This window comes from Tyto alba, unplaced genomic scaffold (genome assembly GCF_018691265.1).
Source record: "Tyto alba isolate M040663 unplaced genomic scaffold, T.alba_DEE_v4.0 Super-Scaffold_28, whole genome shotgun sequence".
Classification (NCBI taxonomy): Eukaryota; Metazoa; Chordata; class Aves; order Strigiformes; family Tytonidae; genus Tyto; species Tyto alba.
In genome coordinates this window covers 14,919,019-14,939,020 of record NW_024881302.1, presented here as the reverse complement: position 1 = coordinate 14,939,020, position 20,002 = coordinate 14,919,019, and the positions used below count along the sequence as shown (strand labels likewise).

Below are 20,002 nucleotides of genomic sequence, written 5' to 3'. Positions count from 1 at the left end.
GATTAACCCACACAGCTATGGGCCAGCACATTGCTAGCTGACAAGATAAAGTTAAGTTTAATTACTGTTATTTTCACAATGAATGAAGTACTTCCTTTATAAGCTTCAAAAAGTTAGATGAGACAGCCGTCACTGTGAGAGAGGTAAGGAGCTGAAATATGAGAGTGGCTTTCAGCTGTGAAGTGCAATCTGAGTCTTGCAAGATTTTTTCTTTCTCTCAGACAAGTTGTGGAGCTGTTAGTGTAACTTAGAAGCTGAGAGGTGTCTGTCAGCTTCTTTGACAGCAAAAGCTGACAGATCTGAAATTCAGTCCAGTCTTTCATTTTGGATGGTGTTGATCAGTGGTCTTTTGAGGAAGTAATGAATTTGAAATACTAAATATTCCCTAAGCTATAAAAACTTAGATTTTTGTGGAAAGTCTCAAAATTTGGACTATTTTTCATCACACAAAATTTGACTAAGAGTGTTTGTTATACGATGACATTCCTAAATATAATCCTGTAGAATGTAGAATTGAAGGATCAGATAAAATTCCTGTGATATTTTCATGAGGAAAGTAATTTTAGCCCTTCTTGGTTGGCCCACTGTTCAGTTTCCATAACTGTCTTTTAGGTAAGTTGAGCAGCTGCCTTTAGTTCTGTAGAGCAGATTGCATGCAATGCTGCTTTTTACTCTTTGAACCTATTAATGAGTTACATTTCAAAAACACCCCTCACCTCTGTTACTGCACGGTTAATTACTGGTAAACAGTTACTGTGCATCAAATGGAGATAGCACTATTTTTAAAGGGTAGGAATAGTTTTCTTTTGTGTTATTGAGATTTTTTTTGTATTACACTTTTTCAGTTTTATAATGCATTATGTTTTCATGGTCTTCTACTCTGCTTTTGCATTACATGATGTGGCCAAGGCAGAAACAAACCTCAGTACACTTTGCACTTAAATTCTTCTAATCTTGGCTCTTCTGATTTTGAAAAGCCTTGTTGGTCTTGATTGTGTATTATTTTCAGCAGCATGGTTATAGGATCTATTTAAAGTACCATAGTTCTTGAATTTAAAAGATGCTTTTCCTCAGGTTTTTTCTCTTTATTCCCATTTACAAATGGTGCTTCCCACTCCTCTGAATCAAATGTGCTCTTGGGAACCCCCTAGGTTTTTGGTCCCAGTATTTCAAGTAATTGTTCAAATACTTAAAGAAAAAAAAAAAAAAGAAGAAAAAGAAAAAAAGGGTGTGGGTGGGGGGATGTTCCAATGATAACATGCACTTTACCGCAGCTGAGAAGGCTAATGAGTTTGCTGGTGTTTTCTCCTGCTGTTCTTACCCTGTCCCCTTCAGTTCCTTCAACATCCTTGTCTTCAGTGTCAGATATGCTCTGAACGCAGGCCCTGATTCTGCAGTGAGCCTATGCAGTCCAGGTTTACCTGGAAATGCCGTATTGGTGTAAGGATGTGACAGCAATTATTCAGAGTTTGGCCAGAACATACGATACAGAATATCTATGGGTTCTGTGCTTTGTTTTTAAGCAGCTGTGGGAGGAAAGTGATCATTTCAGACAAAGGCAGTGGCTGCATCTGTAGCACTTAATAGCTTTGCAGAATGTGACTGCAGCATTTTCTTACACAGAAGCTACTATATAGCAATATGCTAACAGCATTTATCAGCTGCAAATGCAGGCAGCACACACTTTTGGCATGTGCCTGCCATTGTCCTGTTTCAGTGTAGACAGTCTGATGTACAAACACAAATGGAAAAAAAGTCTCTGCCATTTGACTGGGATCCCATGGTGTGCAGATCTCTTTCATGTCACAATAGGCATTTCCATACAGTGTCTAGGCTTTCATTTTCCCCAGAATAGAATCAAAATCTTCAGATCATTTGATTGTCTTGTAACCTACACTAACACATGCTTATCAGAAACATTTGTGTCCAGCAAATGAACTGTTTTGGCCTCCTGGGCTTGTAACCAGAGAGTTAAAGCATTGCAAAAGAACTGACCTACTCTGGTACTACATGACATAAGGATACCTGAACTAGCTCTGACTTAATTCCATGATTTAAGGGAGTAAGTCCATGGCAACTGTGCATTGCAGCCGAGCACCTGATAATTTATTCCAGTACTACATGTCCAAAGGATGCCTTCTTTCATTACTTATTTCCATACTTCAGAGTCTGATATTAAAGATCAGGAATCTAAGATGCCTATAGAACTTTCATTAAAATGACCTTTTTAAGGACATTTTATCTGTATACCTCTATACAAAAACAAAATTTTAAATAATTTTTATTATTCTCACTAATTGCAGTATTAACTCAGTTATGTTTTTATGTTTGCTGCAGGCTGGAAATTAAATCCAGTTGTTGGTGCAGTTTATAGTCCAGAATTCTATGCAGGTAAGGATTATGCTATAGTTGTCCATGCCATATTTTATTTTATTTTATTTTAATATTCTTTAAAATATGCAAAAGTACAAAATATATGTTTGGTGTGAGGTTTTGTTTCTTTGTTTGACTCATGTTATCTGCAAGTCATTTACAGATTTGTGATGCAGGATTTTAACAGTTACCTGTATAGAAGATACAGGAATACATTCTTATTGGGGAGTAGATAGTATAACAGGAAATGTACTTCAGTATCCCAGTCTTACATGAGATTTTATTCATATTTTATTTTATATTTCAGTACAGTCACTTTCTTCCAGGAATTATTTAAGCATAGTGAGCAACAACAACAAAAATCTACCTATGCATATACGCGTACATAGACATGCATAAGTATAGAACACCTATGTTCATAATTTTTTTCTTGAAGAGTTTTCTTTAAATTTTATATTTAGCTTTTCAATTTCCTAAAATTACTGTATTTATAATCTGTTTTGTCCCTTGATTCTTCACTGCAATGGAATTCTGATCCTGGTTACAATTTGGGGTTAATGAGATATAGTCTTTTTCTACTTGAACTCAGTCATGGCTAACAATAGTTTCTAAATATCAACAACAAAAAACAGCAACAGTACTGAAAACAAACATGGTTGTACTCTAAAATCCATTTGATTTCAGAGGAATTTGCACCTCACTCAAACATAATCACTAGCAAGTCCTAAAAAGCCATTTGTTATGAAAGCTAATAATTTACATCTAAGACAGAAATAATCACTGTAACTCCAAAAGTTTCTAACAGGTAGTAAAGTTGTCTTCCTTTCTTAGGTCCACAATCATATGAGAGTCTTCTATGACTTCCATGGGAAACACTGGGAATTTTTTAGTTTTCTTTTAGGATCTGTTTTTCAGTTGTCTGGGTGTGTGCATGCTGGATACAAATACCTAATCAACTTTTAAAAAATCAAAAGTATTTATCACTTGTCAAACACTTACGTAATTGAAAATAAAGAGGTAAATGTCAAATATGTTCTTTACAGTAAGTGAGGAACAGATATAGAATCACAGACTGGTTTGGGCTGGAAGGGACCTCAAAGCCCCCCCAGTCCCACCCCCTGCCCCGGGCAGGGCCCCCTTCCCTCAGCCCAGGGGGCTCCCAGCCCCGTCCAACCTGGCCTTGAACCCTTCCAGGGAGGGGGCACCCACAGCTGCTCTGGGCACCCTGGGCCAGCGCCTCACCCCCCGCACAGGGAAGGATTTCTGCCTTATGTGTACTCTAACACTAACCTCTTTCTGTTTAAAATTGTTACCCCTTGTCCTATCCCCACACCCCCTGACCCAGAGTCCCTCCCCACCTCTCCTGTCCCCCCTTTAAGCACTGGAAGCCGCTCGAAGGGCTCCCCGGAGCCTTCTCTTCCCCAGGCTGAACCCCCCCAACTCTCTCAGCCCGGCCTCCCAGGGGAGCTGCTCCAGCCCCCCCAGCATCTCCGTGGCCTCCTCTGGCCCCGCTCGAGCAGCTCCGTGTCCTTCTGCTGTTGGGGGCCCCCGAGCTGGCCCCAGCACTGCAGGGGGGTCTCCCCAGAGCGGAGCAGAGGGGGAGAATCCCCTCCCTGGCCCTGCTGCCCCCCCTGCTCTGGCTGCAGCCCAGGGCACGGGTGGGTTCTGGGCTGCGAGCGCACGGGGCTGGCTCACAGGCAGTTTTCCCCCTACCAGCCCCCCCAGTCCCTCTCCTCGGGGCTGCTCTCCAGCCGCTCCTCACCCAGCCTGGATTTGTTCTTGGGACTGCCCCGATCCCTGTGCAGGACCTTGCCCTTGGCCTTGAACAACATGATGTTTGCCTGGGCCCACCTCTCCAGCCTGCCCAGGTCCCTCTGGATGCCAACCCTGCCCTCCCGCGTGTCCCCCCACCACACAGCTCGGGGTCGTGGGTGAACTTGCCGATGGTGCCCTCGATCCCGCTGTGCCTGTCGCCAACAAAGATGTTGAACAGCGCTGGTCCCAGGACTGGCCCCTGAGGAGCATCACTCGTCACTGCTCTGCACTTGGCCGTCGAGCCACTGACTGCAGCACTTCGGGTGCGACCATCCAGCCAATTCTTTACCCAATGAGTGATCCATCTGTCAAATCCACAGCTCTCCAATTTAGAGACAAGGATGTCACGTGGGACAGTGTCAAATGTTTTGCACAAGTCCAGATAGATGATGTTAATTGCTCTTCCCTTATCCACCAATGCTATAACCTGTAACCACATTGTAGAAGGCCACCAAATTCATCAGGCGTGATTTGCCCTTAGTGAAGCCATGTTGGCTGTCAGCAATTACCTCCTTCTTTTCCATGGGCCCTAGCATAGTTTCCACGAAGATCTGTTCCGTGATCTTGCCGGACACAGAGGTGAAACTGACTGGCCTGTAGTTCCCTGGGTCGTCTTTTTTTCACTTTTTAAAAGTGGCGTTTATGTTTCCCCTTTTCCAGTCAGTGGGAACTTCACCAGACTGCCACAACTTCTCAGACATGATGGATAGTGTCTCAGCCTATCGGCCAGTTCCCTCAGGACCTGTGGATGTATTTCATCAGGTCCCATGGACTTGTGCACCTTCAGGTTTCCTTAGATGGTCCTGAACCTGATCTTCTAAAGTGGGCAGTTCTTCATGCTCCCAGACTCCGACTTTGCCATCTGTCCCTTAGGCTGTGTGGCTGGAGCACTTGCTGGTGAAGACTGAGGCAAGAAGGTCATTGAGTACCTCAGCCTTCTCCATACCCTGGGTGACCAAGTGTCCCTTTTCCTTCCAGAGAGGGCCTAAATTTTCCCTAGTCTTCCTTTATCACTTCCTTTTGTATTAGAAAATCTTTTTTTCACAGATGTTGGTTAAACACAGGAAGAGGTTACCCAGAGAAGCTGGGGAACCTCCATTCATGAAGATATTCAAGCCTCCACCAAAGCTGAAAAACTTTCATTAGTTCAAGAGACTTCAAGAGAGAAAAAATGTTAAATAAGACTACTGTTACAAACGGGTATTTATTTTTAAAATCTGCCTGTAACACATCTAGTGCCATCTAGTCAGATAGATAAAAATGTTCCAATTAGGGTATTGTGTTATAAAAGTGGCACAGTATAATAAAAATACTAACTTGGCATTCATGGAATTGCAATAGTGTAGGCAGGATTTATTTCCTTCCTTGATGTATGCCTACATTGAAAATGGGAACTTAACATTGATCTCGTTTGAGTAGTTAGTGAACCAACCCTGAACCTGCATAAATTAGGAAGTCAGAGTTATTAGTCATTTTATATAAATGACTTTGTGTTAATGACAAATATAATAATATTCCCACAGTACAGTAATCAATTTTCTAATACGTATGCAGAATTAACAATCTGACTTATAATTGTCTCATGAAGTAGGGCATGAAGAGTTCACATAGTTTGTAAATTAAAATCAATATTTTCAATCTCTCCTGAAGGTAATTTTCCTAATTTACTGGACTTTTCCCTAACATTTATTTTGTCTTTTAATTATAAAATGGCAGGTTATTGATTTTTTTTGTATAACCTCCTAAAGTCCCAAGTGCATTTTTATTGCCAACACAAGGGAGGTGTTTGCCCTTCTTAATGAGAATCTTTAATTACCATTAGAAGAGTATTAATTTAATTTTATGAATTATGACATGCGCTCTACCACACCTATGCAGAAAGTTCCATCAAGATACTTCATGTATTTCAGATTTTTTTTCTGTTTACATATGCAAGTAGTTTTGTGGTGTTTTTTTTTTTTTTTTTAATGTGTATCAATTGCATATTTTATCTATTGACTAAAAGATAATTTTCTCTCAGACACTTAAACTTTATTTTAAGCAATTTAGTTAAAAAAAAAAATCTGTGTGCTGATCTCTTAAATTTGTTAGAAAATGAAACAGTAAAAGAGCAATGCAGTTCTTACATGCTGTAATATAATACTGTGACATATCTTTCCTTTTGTGTCCAACCCCCCACCTTACTTGGAGAAGAAGCAATTGGAGTTTAGAAGATTATAAAATTAGAAATGCAATTTTTGAGACAGTCAGAGTTCTAGTTATTTGGCCTAATTATTGTCTCCAACACTGTCATGTTAAAATTGTGCCAACTCTTTCATAGTCAGTGCAAGAAGTTCCTTTAGCTCCTAATAAATGATGAAAAATTTGGCCACTTCTGAAATAAAGATGATACATTTGCAGAGAAACTGTTGATTTAAAGTACCTTTAATCTTCATAAATAAGTAAAAAAACAGAAGGTTATACAAAGCTGTCAGGATGGCACTGATGAATGGCAAATTCACCCGTTTCTCAATTGCTGGTGAAGACACACGCCGCAAGGCTTAACCGTATTGTACATCATATCTGCCAACTCATTTCTGTGATTAAATATTCCATCAGTGCAGGCTATAAGGCGGTAAAGCTTAACAAGATTCATAAGATGCACCACTTGAATACACATAACTCACTTCCTTGGCTAGAGAGCACCCCGCATGCAAAAGAAAATTAGAATTGAGTTAAATTACTCCATAAGACAAGATCAATAGAGAAAGAAAAAGATCCCCTAATGCAATGCAAATCTAAGATATAGTTATGTCCTGACAACTTGAAGCAGACAATTAAAGTCAAATAGGGAGGAACGCAATGTAAATCAACCCTAAAACCTTGAAGATAACAGTAAACAGTAGGACCAGTGACATGATTGTTATAGCTCTTCTTTTTTCCTGAGTGTACACTTCTGTAAAAGGAAACCTTTATTGAGGAAATGCATGACAACTAAAAATGGAGACTGTAAGATACATAGCACATGCACAACAGACCCTATGTAAGTGAAGTATTACTTGGGGACTGGAAAATACTATATATTTACCAAACACTACAGTTTTTTCTTCCTGAGTAGCCCTTTTAAGATTGTTTTTCTGACTTAGAAATGCTCATGTTGTAGTAAATTAGAATGCTCTAGAAATATGGCTATTTAAGACACTTGGTAGCATTAATATGGATTTCCAGTGACATGTTCATGATGTGAGATTTGAAGACTGCTGTTTTAATTCCGAGGCTGATCAAGTCTCCCTAACAGCTTCCGCCTGTGGACATACTAGTGAGCTGCCTGGCTGCCACATCTCCTGCTCTTCCCACGGGTCTGCTGGGAAGTCCTAAACAGGCATTTCATAGAAAACAAAAGGACAGTGATTTTTTTTTTTTCACTTATTTTCAGCATTTCCCAGAATTCCACTTTTCCATGTATCTTAATTGGTAGGTAATTTTTAAAAAATTGAGATATGTCTATTTATGGTGCTTTTCCTCCTTATGAGAAAGAAATGCTTAGTGAGGTTATCATTTCCATTTCAGCTTATCTTTTCCAGTAAACTATTTATCAAGTTCTTAGGCAGGTCCTAATGAGGAAATTTGTAAGAAGCACTGTGTGATTCATCTCACAAAGTCTTCATTTAAACGGGAACAAATTTTTCATTTATTTGTATATCCACCCAATTTTAAATCCATCCCATAGTGACCCATAATTTTGCCATGTTAAACTAGAGTCTATTATCTTCCCCCATACACTCATCTATGCCTGGCAAAATACAGATTTGCAGCTTGATTTCTTTACTAGGAGTACTCTGGTACTTTCTTGCCATAAGTTGTTCCATTCTTTGTTTCTGTGGTTTGTTATAAAATAATTTTTACCTGCTCCTTTATTTTTATATAGTACATATTTTGACTGTAATACCTGGCTTTCCGTTCAGCTTCAAGCAGTCAGAAATCAAAGTTCCATGTTGTTCCTTTTAGTTACTGCAGGTCCTTCTATTTTTATTCTTTTGGTTTTTGAAATGATGAATTTTTGAGCAATCTCTTGCCCTGTCCTTAATGGAATGTAGAATATTGTTGCATCTATATTACTACAACAGATCAGTCCTTTAAAGCAGATAGCTTGAGATGTAATAAGGCCATTTTGAAAGACTTTGTCGTTGTAAGTGGCAGAAAATACGTTTTAGGGTACATACCTGTTGGATGGGCTTCTTTTGACAGTTCCAGTATGCAGAGCATGGGAGAAAAGATGTTACAGAAATTACCAGGAAATCTAGTCAATCTTCTTTCAGAGAACAGTTGAATTCACAGTGACTCACATGTGAAAACATTCTTATCTGGTCATAACCAACAAAAAATATTTCAAAAATTTCAAAATTTAAGCTGGCAGTGGAGAAAGAAAGGGCTTAAGACAAGTGAGGAAAAATCATTAGAAAGTCATGGAGCACAGCTCAATGACAAGTAATAGAGACCCCATTCTCCTTTCACTTAAGCAACTAATTGCATATTATTTTTCTTGAATAGTCGTGAAGTGCTAGAAGTCTTTCAGGAGCTAGTTTCAAGAGTCATCCTTGGAAGCTGAGTAGTTGTATTCACTTCATAAACGGTCTTAACCCAATGAGGACACAGGGTTTCAGTTTCTTGGTCAGTTAGTAGTTATCATTCCAAGGTGGCTTGGAAAATTTTCCCCATCAGTTAACATGAGAGAACAGGGGAGAACTGCTTTTGACTATTTTATATACCCTCAGAAAACAGAGAAGTTTTAGGTACCTGGGGCTTTTTAGCATGCTGTGGATTTGGAAGATATCAGTATCCTTGAAGAAGCAGATTTTGTAACAAATTTCCTTTCACAAGTTTGCTTAAAACTTTGAAATATAATGTTATATATAATTAAGAAGTGAAGAAATACCATAGTGCTATATATTTATAAATATGCACTTAAATAAGAGGAATCCAGAGGAAGACAGGAATCCTGTATGTTTGCTAACACTAATTCTCTTTGTTCATGTCTTAAAGCATCTAATTCTGGAGTGTAAGAGCACCTGGGATTCATTTCATCTTTCTAGTGTTTCTCTTTGAATTTAAATGACTCTTGCATAAGCTCAGCAAATACCCTAGAAACACTTCTCAGTGAAGGTGTTTGGAGTTTGCAAAACTGAATTATATGCTTGCACAGCAATTCTAATCCTAGGGTAAAAGTTCACTGTATCATATCTGTAAAACATAATTTTAGTGAAAATTGTCTGTCACTATATAGATTCATTCATTTTACAATTTGATTACATACACTTAGATTTGAACTTAGCCATTGACTGAGCAGATTTTCCTAAATAAATGTATTCTCAACATTGTTAACTAAAGGGTTTAAGCAATTTTCTAACTACAGAAAAATTAAATAATTACTGTTTAATATTCCATCTGTTATATAGAAGTGCTCCCTTTCAAAGCATGAAACAAAGATGTAACTGTTGTTTCAAAAATCATAGTGTTAAAGTACCATCATACAGATGATGACATTCTAGTTAGATTAACACTGCTGATGACAGCTAATGCATTTCTAAAACTTCTGTGGAGCTGTTACAAGCCATTATAGTGGAAATACTGGTTTATGAAAGATTAATAAAGCCAGTAGAAAAATGGAATTCAGCATCTGTACTAGCTATTTACTCAAAAAAATATTCCAGAATTAATTATGCCTTATGCTACATTATAATGAATTTTTCATTAAAATGTATACCATCATGGAAACTAAACAAAGATTATTCAAAGAATAATGTCAATGACTGTCATTTTTTGAAAGATTAATTTAGTTAATTGTTTATACCTTTAAATCTGGAGCAAGGTTAAACAACCTATATTTTTCATTGTATTGAAGTCTACACGTTTTAAAGATAAAATCACAGATACCATGAGTATTACCCTTTCGAAGATGTTTCTTCTGTTTGGATGCTTTGATACTGTTCCTGTGTGATCTGTAAAGGAAATTCCGTATGCTTTATTATTTCACGGTAAATCCTGAACCTTAAATAAGAGCTTTATACCAGAAGATAGGGAATGGCTAAGAAGAGAGTTCCTACTTCTTCAGTGTAAAAGTTCAGGAATTTTGACCACAACCTGGTATAGAAGAGTCATTTGATACTGGATTATGATGAATTTGTGCACAAATAAAATCTGAAATAACAGAAGCTGCATATTTGCTGAAAGATGGAGTTCATTCAAAACAGGGGAAAGGAGGTGTTTGCAGGACGTGTTTGAGCTGTTTGCTTGTTGGTACAGTCTTGCTAAGAGAGGTCTTGAGTTTTCTTCAAATCAGCCTGAGTTAATACTACTGAGATATCCCACTTGAACTAGTCTTAGTTAGGTGACTACACAGCAAACCCACACTGACTCTATCTCACTACCTCGAGTCAATGGATTTGGAGTTGCTAAGTGTAAGTTAGTGCTGCACCCTCACTGTGGTGCAATATCAGCAGCCTTATAACATTCTCCAGTGGTAGGTCAGATCTCTGATGCTGAAGACTTTTCTGGAAGTCATATCAGTAGTTACTGCATGGAGACAAAGAATACTTTGAGATGACGAACCAGTGCCAACAAGTTGGTAGGGCTGGCTTGGGTTCAAAGCACAAAGTTGAGACAGGGAGAAAAGGTGAAGAATTGTTATATTACATGTTCTGGGATGGAAAAAACAGGTAGCAATGAAGTAATGCAAAGATGAACAGAAAAAGTCTATCTAAATAGGTCTTGTAAATGAAGGAAGTAGTGCCAATGAATGTCAAAAATTCTCTAGCCTCTGTTCCTCCTGTATGCCTTGCATGTTTTTCACAAAGGACTAAGATGCCTTCCCTTGTTCTGAGGTCCTAACTCAAAAACCTGCTTATACCTTTGATCTGCTAAGAAAGAAGTTTCCTCAGTGGTAGTTCTGTCAGGTAGCACTTATGAAAATTTCTTGATTTCTTTAGGTAAACTTGCTCCTCTTATAATGTCTGACTCAAAGACAAAACAATATGTATGAGGTAGGCTTGGAATGATAAATTCCTGTGCATGAGTATCTACTCTGACACACGCTCTGTGAGTCGGTAGATGAATACAGAATCAGGTATATGATCATAACTAAACATGTGATTATGATTGCAACTTACTTGATTTAGTACCTTATTCTAGCACAGAACACCATGTGTGTTAGAAGAATGTTATAATTAGTTCATGGGAGGGAAATCCACTGACTAGAAGCTGCTTTGGGCTTTAGAAGTCCTTGAACTGAAAATGGTTAGAAAGTAGGATAACAGCTGTGAGAAGAGTATCATGCTTGGTGTCTTTTTGCACTTTACCTTAGGTGCACACTTTTGATGATTTGGAAAATGTTATTTTTTTAATTGTATCCAACATGTCAAAATGCCATCCAAACAACAGCAAGATGGTTAAGACTATAGGGGCGGTGTGAAGGTCACATTCTTGCATTACAGTCAACGACCACCAAGTTAAAGTATTCAGATTACATCTTGACATTTAGTTTTGTATTCAAATGATCTGTTCAGCTGAGTTGCCAGCTACTTAAGTAGTCCTGCTCATCTTGGATACATACCTTTGTTTAGTGTAAGGCTGATTTTGTTTGAAGGAACATCCTTCTCTGGTCCTTCTCTTTTCCCCACTGAGCTGGTATAATACATTTGAGTAGCCCACGTACAGATCTGGAATAAGCACTGAGGAATGCAGTGGTGATCATACTCTAACCTGAACATTCCACATCCATGAAATAAAATTTTTGACACTAGAGCAGACACTTGTTGACAAAATCATAGAAATGTGTGTTGGGGCTGACTTCTGGAGGTCATGCAGTCCAAATTTCTTTTTGAAGCAGGACTAACACCAGCATTAGATCAGGTGAGCCATGGATTTGTATACATCTATGCAGACAGAGATCTATGGTCTTCTTTGGGTAACTTTTTCCAGTGTTGCAGTGTCCTCCTAGTGAAAAACTTTTTCCAAATGTCCAACCTAAACATCCCAGGCTGCAGGTGGTGGCCACAGATGTTTTGTAGTATCGTCTGCTACCATTCCAATGATGGTTTGGCCCCATCATCTTTGTAACTTCTCTTCAAGCAGAGAAAGCTATTAGATTGCCTTTTAACTTCCTCTTTGCCTGACTAATCAAGTTCAGTACCCACAACCTCTCTTCACAGACCATGAGCTCTAGGCCATTGCCCATTGTGGTTTCAATCCAACACATACTCTCTTTTTTTTCCACATTTCAGCTGAACTGGAATGCCAGTAGGTTTAGAAACTGGATGCAGTATTCCATGTGCAGTCTTGGTGGCACCAGGTCTGTGATGTATTGGGGGAATAACAACAGCTTTTACCCTGTTGGCCATTTTGCCATGTTTCTCCTAATTTCACCTAGTATGCGGTTTGCCTTGTTTGTTTAAATGCTACTTTAATAAAACAAAAGGAAGCACACTGATCAAGCAGGAGCTGTACTGTCCTTTCTTTGCTATTATATTGCTTCTAACTTCTTGTATATTTGTTGTTATTATGTATGTAATTGATCAAGTTTTAAAGAGCAAAAAAAGAAAATTAAGTACTGTGTTTTACTCATGAGGAGAACCTTTTGAGGAAAAATAACGCTTGGACTTCTCTTATTTAAACATCATTCTGGTGGCTAGTTAAAATGTGTTCTGTAGCTTCCTGTTAAGCAGTGGACCAAAAATAAATTACATAAATATGGTAGCAGACTAAAACTGTCTAATTGTAAATATTTTATTGATTTTTTTTTTCTCCATAACTGTCTCCCTAGCCTTGTCTTGTTAATACATTAGTTTTCAGCATTACCATGGTTTTTAAGTAAATCTGACAGTTATCCTCACTTGCCAAATGCTAACTTGGGGTTTGCAGTGCAGGTTTAGTTCATGTGAGATAGATTCTGTTTGCAATAAAGTGCACTAGGAGGTGTACTAGAGGCTCCATGTGCACACTAACTGTTGTATGTCACGCAGATTGGCTTTTAGACAGCTTTGAACTGTGTGTGGTGGGGTTGTCTGCTTCAGGGGACAAGACTAAACCTGGTCCAGAGTAAACTCTCCAGACTGGGTATGATGTAGGTTTAGACCAGCTATTTTATAGCTGCTGCTACTGTATCACCAATTACTTGACAGTACAGGTTAGCCTGGGTGTGCACTGTCTAGACCTGAGGCCTGGGTTACAATATGCCTGATGATTGTCTGACAGAATAAAGCTGAGACTGTAATTCAAATACCAGCTATAGATACATGCTGAAAGCAATGGCTTAAGAATCTCTCAGAGGAAAATCTAAGACAAACTACAGGGTCATCACTAAAACACTTGTTTGTTCGTGGCTGGATGGGATAACTAGACAAGTTAATAGCAGTTATGCAGAGGAGTAAAATCCTCTGATTAGGAGAATAACAAAGCTAGGAAGATCCCTGTGCGAGGATGGACAGTCAGGCTGATAAACTATTCTGAAATGTAACAAAATAATATATGTAATGTCAAGATAATACAGTTAAGTGGAATGGAAAACAACTCTGCTGTGTGTTAAAACTTGATTACATCTGTAAATTAATGCTAAAGCAGTTTAAGATAATGTTGAATTGTATTCCGAAGATATGGCTCTTTTCTGTTTCATCTTCTGCATTTTTTTCTCATTTTGAGCACTGGATGACAGAATCCCCAATACTTTTGCAATGTAATTGCATTTCATAACACTTATTGAGAGTAAATTTCAAAATACTGAGTTTTCATTCATGTACTCATTTGTGAAGGTAGCTGAGATGAAGCTGTGCTATACAATGGTAGGCAATGTCTGTCAGTTCGGCCCTGTCAGGTTTTCTTTGTGCAAATTGTTTTTGTGGAAATCTCTAAGGATAGAACTGCTTCTAGTAAAAGTGAGTGTTTTGGAAAGTTTGGAAATATTGCATTACCATTTTTATAATGTTTTTTCATGCTCCTGAAATTTTGGAATTTGGATGGCCTGGGAAAGAAATAGACTAACTAAAGCCAGGATTATGCATGATGATTCAATTTTTGCTCTTTTGTATTCTCAGCTTGTCATTCAGAATAGAATTTTATTTGTAAGTTAAAACCAGCATCCACTCGGGTAAGTAAATAGAACTGAGGGATTAGTAATTTGCATCTCTGCATCTAATTGCATTAGATTTGCATCTCTGTCTTGTCGATTTACTGAAATAGGTAATTTACACAGAAAATAGTGTCTTGACACAATATGAGAGGATAAAGTATAAACACACCTACTTGTAATCCCTCCAGGGCCATGGTGAAACTGTAGTGTTGGTGTTTGAGCAGAAAGGCTCCACTTTCATTTAGTCTGTGATCCTATTCATATTGCAGTCTGTATTCATCAGGCAGATGTATCAGTGTGACCCATTTTAGTTATCAGCAGAATATGAATGTATTTTTAATATTCTCAAGTATCCTATTTCAAGAATAGTATAATAACAGCTTAGAGTTTATTTATACTTTGGAATTTCTCATGTTTGTTTCTCAAAGTTACAAATGAACCAAGATCAAGTTACAATAAACCAAGAGTAATCATCATTTACATACCTCTTAGTCTGCTAGAAGGACCTAGAAAGTTTAAGAATAAAGAATTGATTTGCAGAGGTCCTGAACAACTTCAGTGAAAGACATCTCCCAGTGTAAGATATTGTCAGTGAATATCAATTCATGTGCACCTGAATTTGTATATATGTATCATATAGTAAACACTTTTTGTAGGAAAGTTACAGTTATGGGCAATACTGACAGTGCCACTCCATTTTTTTACACGGTTACATTCATAGTTTTAGATTTTTGGTGACAGTATGCAAATAAGTACATTTGAATGCCAATGAGAAGATTTCACTAACAAGCACAGGTAAACTCTCTAGGCTTGTTAGGTATTTTGGTACAAACAGCAGTTGAGTTTGTGTGATGTAGTTGTTTGATTCTGGTTACAAGACAAGGAATGTCTGTGGCTGGCTAATAATTTTTAAATTATATTCGAAAAGAGCAGTTTATTGCAGTTGCTTTACTTTGTTAACAGAAACATTACATAAATTGTTCCTGAAAAATACATCCCACCTATGGTACGGTTGGTATGTTAATGAAAATAGAAACAAGTCAGTCACACAGTGTGTGTTTTTAACTTGGCATTACTTTACCACATACCAACAGTACCATGGCACAGATTAAATTTGCCAATAAAACCCAGTGATTATGCCATGCTGCATTGTTAAGCTATTCCTCCTAAAGCAATTTTGGAAAACTTTAGTAATCAGTAGTGGGTATAGCTTTTAACTTTTCATAGCAGTGGGTGAAGCTTTAAAGCAAGTCATCACATTTTGAGACAGGAAAAGGATGTTTGCATGGGGACAGAGCTTAAAAGAATTTGCTGCTTCCCAGCTCCTGTGTGATCCACAAGGTCTTTCCCACTCTAAAACATCACAGTACATAGTGGTAAATAGTTTGATCAGTTATGTGTGCTATGCCAGGTCTTGGAGAAGGAGAGATCCTGAAGGCACTTTGCTATCTTATGATGAGTTATGTACTACAGAAAAAAGAGGTAGGGAGAGGGGAGTTAAGAGAATCTCACACAAAATTCTTACCAGAGCTGCAAACCTTGTTGCTCAGCTGATTTTTATTTACAAGATATAAACATCTACCAACCTCGGTATGTGACTTAGTATACTGGACACTGAACATAAATAAGAGGGGAGAGAGGTCTGTTTCCCAAAAGCTTGGAATGATATGACCAGCAAAACGTCATTGAATAGATGACTTACAACTTCTGTTTGTTGTAACATGCATTGCTGTTCCCTGAGTCATTGCCTAAGTTCAGCGAGTGTTTTGGTGACACTCTGAGAGGTGATAATGCACTGTGCTTAGAACAGTGATGGAAGAAAAATTGGCATCTTAATAGAATTTTTGAATAAAGAAATCCCATAAAATGTCTTAGACATACCTCCACCACCCTGGTCTTTCCCTTTTCCCCTTCCCCCCTGTTTTTAATAACCAGTGTGAGGTTATATGTGGGTCAGGGACTTAACTACATAAGTGTATGTATAGAGCATAGATTCTCACTGTCATTACCAGTAGCAAGTATACACAGGTTATTCAGTAATTGAATGTATTTCAGGTTTTCTGTCAGAAGGTAATACAGATACTGATTTGGACTTGCAGAACTCACCTCTGGACGTCAAATACTTTAGATTCTCCTCCCTACCATGCAACTCTTAAGTGAAACTCCATATGTAACTTTGAGGGAATCAAGTATAGGGTTCTGTTTGTATTTTTAACACACTGGAAGAAAGGAAGTGTGTATTTTTGGATGATGCTACTTTATTCCTTGTTAATAATGGATCATAGAATAGTTTGGGTTGGAAGGGACCTATAAAGATCATCTAATCCAAACACCTTGCAATGAACAGGGACATCTTCAACTTAGTTCAGGTTGCTCAGAGCCATGTCCAACCTGGCTTTGAATGTTACCAGGGATGGGACATCTACTGCGTCTCTGGGCAACCTATTGCAGTGTTTCACCACCCTCACAGTAAATAATTTCTTCCTTCTACCTAATATAAATCTGCCCTCTGTCAGTTTAGAGCCATTACCCCTCACCCTATCCCCACACCCCCTGACCCAGAGTCCCTCCCCACCTCTCCTGTCCCCCCTTTAAGCCCTGGGAGGCCGCTCGAAGGGCTCCCCGGAGCCTTCTCTTCCCCAGGCTGAACCCCCCCAACTCTCTCAGCCCGGCCTCCCAGGGGAGCTGCTCCAGCCCCCCCAGCATCTCCGTGGCCTCCTCTGGCCCCGCTCGAGCAGCTCCGGGTCCTTCTGCTGTTGGGGGCCCCTGAGCTGGCCCCAGCACTGCAGGGGGGTCTCCCCAGAGCGGAGCAGAGGGGGAGAATCCCCTCCCTGGCCCTGCTGCCCCCCCTGCTCTGGCTGCAGCCCAGGGCACGGGTGGGTTCTGGGCTGCGAGTGCAAACAATTCAATGTGTCAACAGCAACCATCTATGAATGGTTGTGTTACAATCTGAAGGAATATTATTGCATTTATAGAAAGATCCCAAATAATTGAAGGCACTCAAGAAGCACTTTTTTTTTTTTTAATCAATAGCTTATTTAAAAAGAATACCAAGGTGTGTAGATTGACTATAGATAATGAAGGACTAAGAGAATACTTAACACCTATTATGTATTCAAGATATTGTCTTTAAATTCCCTAGCCAGATGGTACAATAGAAGCTAACATACACTATTATTGTACAACAGTGCCCTTTTAGTTAAGTGTTTCTGATCTATTTCTGTGACATATTTTGAAATAACCCATCATTAAAAAATATTTCACACCAGAACAAAGGTACTGCTGTTGTTTCTGTTAGGAAAGACCAACATTAAATTACACTATTAGAACATCAAATCAAGAGCAGACATGGATTGTTTATGACGATCTTTGATATACTAGTAAATCTCCTGATACATTCATGAGAGATGCAGCCTTACAGTTTTCTTCATGCATTGTATATGGAAGAGTAAATAAGTGTATAGGAATGATAGATGTTGCAAAAGCTATGAAGAAAAATAGGGATCAGAATGCCTGAGAGAAGATTGGGCTATGTGACATCCAGCTGTATTGGGAGAAGGGGAAAATTAGTTAACAATCACTGAATTTAATGCAGCTTTTAGATTACAGTAATAAAGTAACTTTTTATAATAATAGAGACAAAATGGGACACAAATATATATGTTTAGCTTTTATTCACTTTTTCCTATGGGTTTTCTTGGGGTTTTTTGGTAAATAGTATTATAGAATGTATGCACTGGTACTTGTCAAAACAGTAAGTTCTTACTGGTAACACAATAGAATAAATATATATAAAGAAGAGCTGCTTTATCTGGAAATCTAAGTGCACAAGGGATTAGAGTGATGTAATCTTCACTAAATCTCCATATATGTAGTAACTTCATTAGTTCCTATATAAACTGTAATTTTGGCTACCTGTGAACATATGTCCAGTGTGGGCCAGCCCTGGATATTGAATTGATTAATTTCTGCCACTGAAAATGCTGATTTGATTACCCTTTTCTTACGATAGAGGTAATTGTACCCTATATAGAACTCAGTACCACTGTCATCTTTGAAGCTGTCTGGAAAACTTTACATACAGCCATGGGTTTTTAGGATTCCCGGAATGAAAGTAGGAAATCAGTTTTCCCTTTTGTCTCAATAACTTGCTGGGGTTTTGCACTGGAATGTAATGGAGTACTAAGGTGCAACTTCTGTCCTGTTCCCTTTTGTAAATCCCCAAAAATCCTGGGGGAATAAATAACAGAATGGTAAATTGGAAAGTTTTTGTTCATGAGCAAAGGTACTAAAGCCTCCTATACTGGGAGGTGATGCATTGTAAAGTCAGGTTCTCAGTAATGGTATATCAACTTTATACAGTTCTGGTAGTGATGGCTTCTAAAAGTTTCATCTACTTGCTGTGACAGGAGAGAGCTGTTCCCATGATCAAGGCCTCTCAACAACTGTTAATTTTACATCAGCAGTGTAATTGTTAAAATTATGGCATGACTTTTTTTTTTTTTTTTCTGCTGAAAATGTTTCAATTTATACTTCTACAGAGGTTGCCATAAGAGATTCCAACTAGTTGTGTAAATTCATTTAAACTTGTTCCAGATCTTTACTCTTCAGCTGTCTGTAGTGCTGGTTACACAGTGGTTTGAGGTAGACCTGAAACCTATTTTTAACAGAAGTGATTTAAATTCCTTTATAATTTACTGGAAAGTCCTCCTGTTGTTGATGCTGGGTGCTACTTCTTAGCTACCTGAATATTTGGGAAATTCAGTTAACTTTGTCATATGTCATGTATGAGCCAGTGAGTAGTCTATGCATCATTGCTAGTACATTGGTATTTACACTTATGCTCTGTAGTTAATTTATGCGAATCATGTAAGTAAGAACTATACACAAAAACTTATTTTTGCAAGTATGAAGAAATTAGAAAAATACTTCTAGTCAAATATCTTGGAACCACTGGGAACTGAATTTTTGGTATTCTAAAAATATTGATGACTTCACATCATTTTCCTCACAGCCCTGAATATTTTTGGAGTAATTATTTTCTCAAAATAATTATAATACTTCAAAAAAAGACCTAATCAAACAGTACATTCTTAATCATGGACTGTAGGAGAAAACATTGGAGGAAGAGAAGTATGAGTGAGGATATTTTTTGACCGTGAAAAGCATGGTTTTCATCTGTGCTGCCAGCCTGTATGCCAAAGATGAGCAGTGAATCAGTCTGGGGGGATCTCTGTTGTGTGCGGCACAACCAGCTGGCTTGCTTGGCCACCACAGACTGTTCTCCCATTACACCCAGCAGCATGGCTGCCTCAGTTTCCCTTCTGCCACTGGTCTGTCTACAGCTCTCCTGTGTGCCTGTAGTGAATAGGCTCTTCAGATAGATATGCTAAGATTCTTCTGATCCTTTTGGCGGAGTGAGTCGGAAGAGGCTTTCTGATGATGACTTCCAAAATCCTTTATCACTGGTCACATGTCTGCTGTGACTGAATAAGTAGATGCTTATATTAGACAAAAGCAAAAAAGCATGCACGTTGTTCTTAATGAGAAAACATCAGCCTTAAATATGCTGGTACAGAAGGCATTGCAGAATTAAGGATGAACTCTTGCATGACTGTACTTTTTTGAAGTTCATCAGCTCCATGATATTATTAAATTACAGTTTGAGCAGAAATATTAAGAACTTTATTTAAAAATCCTCTTTCTTAAATAAAC

The 20,002-nt window shown here is 38.4% G+C and overlaps 1 protein-coding gene across 29 annotated transcripts in view; it reads left to right on the top strand.

Annotated features, from left to right (window-relative positions):
- The window catches only part of RBFOX1 (RNA binding fox-1 homolog 1), a 1,320,820-nt gene that overhangs the window by 1,228,981 nt on the left and 71,837 nt on the right, over nucleotides 1-20,002 (top strand). For all 29 annotated transcript variants that reach the window (XM_042798374.1, XM_042798373.1, XM_032983544.2 and 26 more), the window contains one exon: nucleotides 2,338-2,391. In XM_042798374.1, the coding sequence (XP_042654308.1) occupies nucleotides 2,338-2,391 (54 nt within the window). The remainder of the gene's footprint in view (nucleotides 1-2,337; nucleotides 2,392-20,002) is intronic.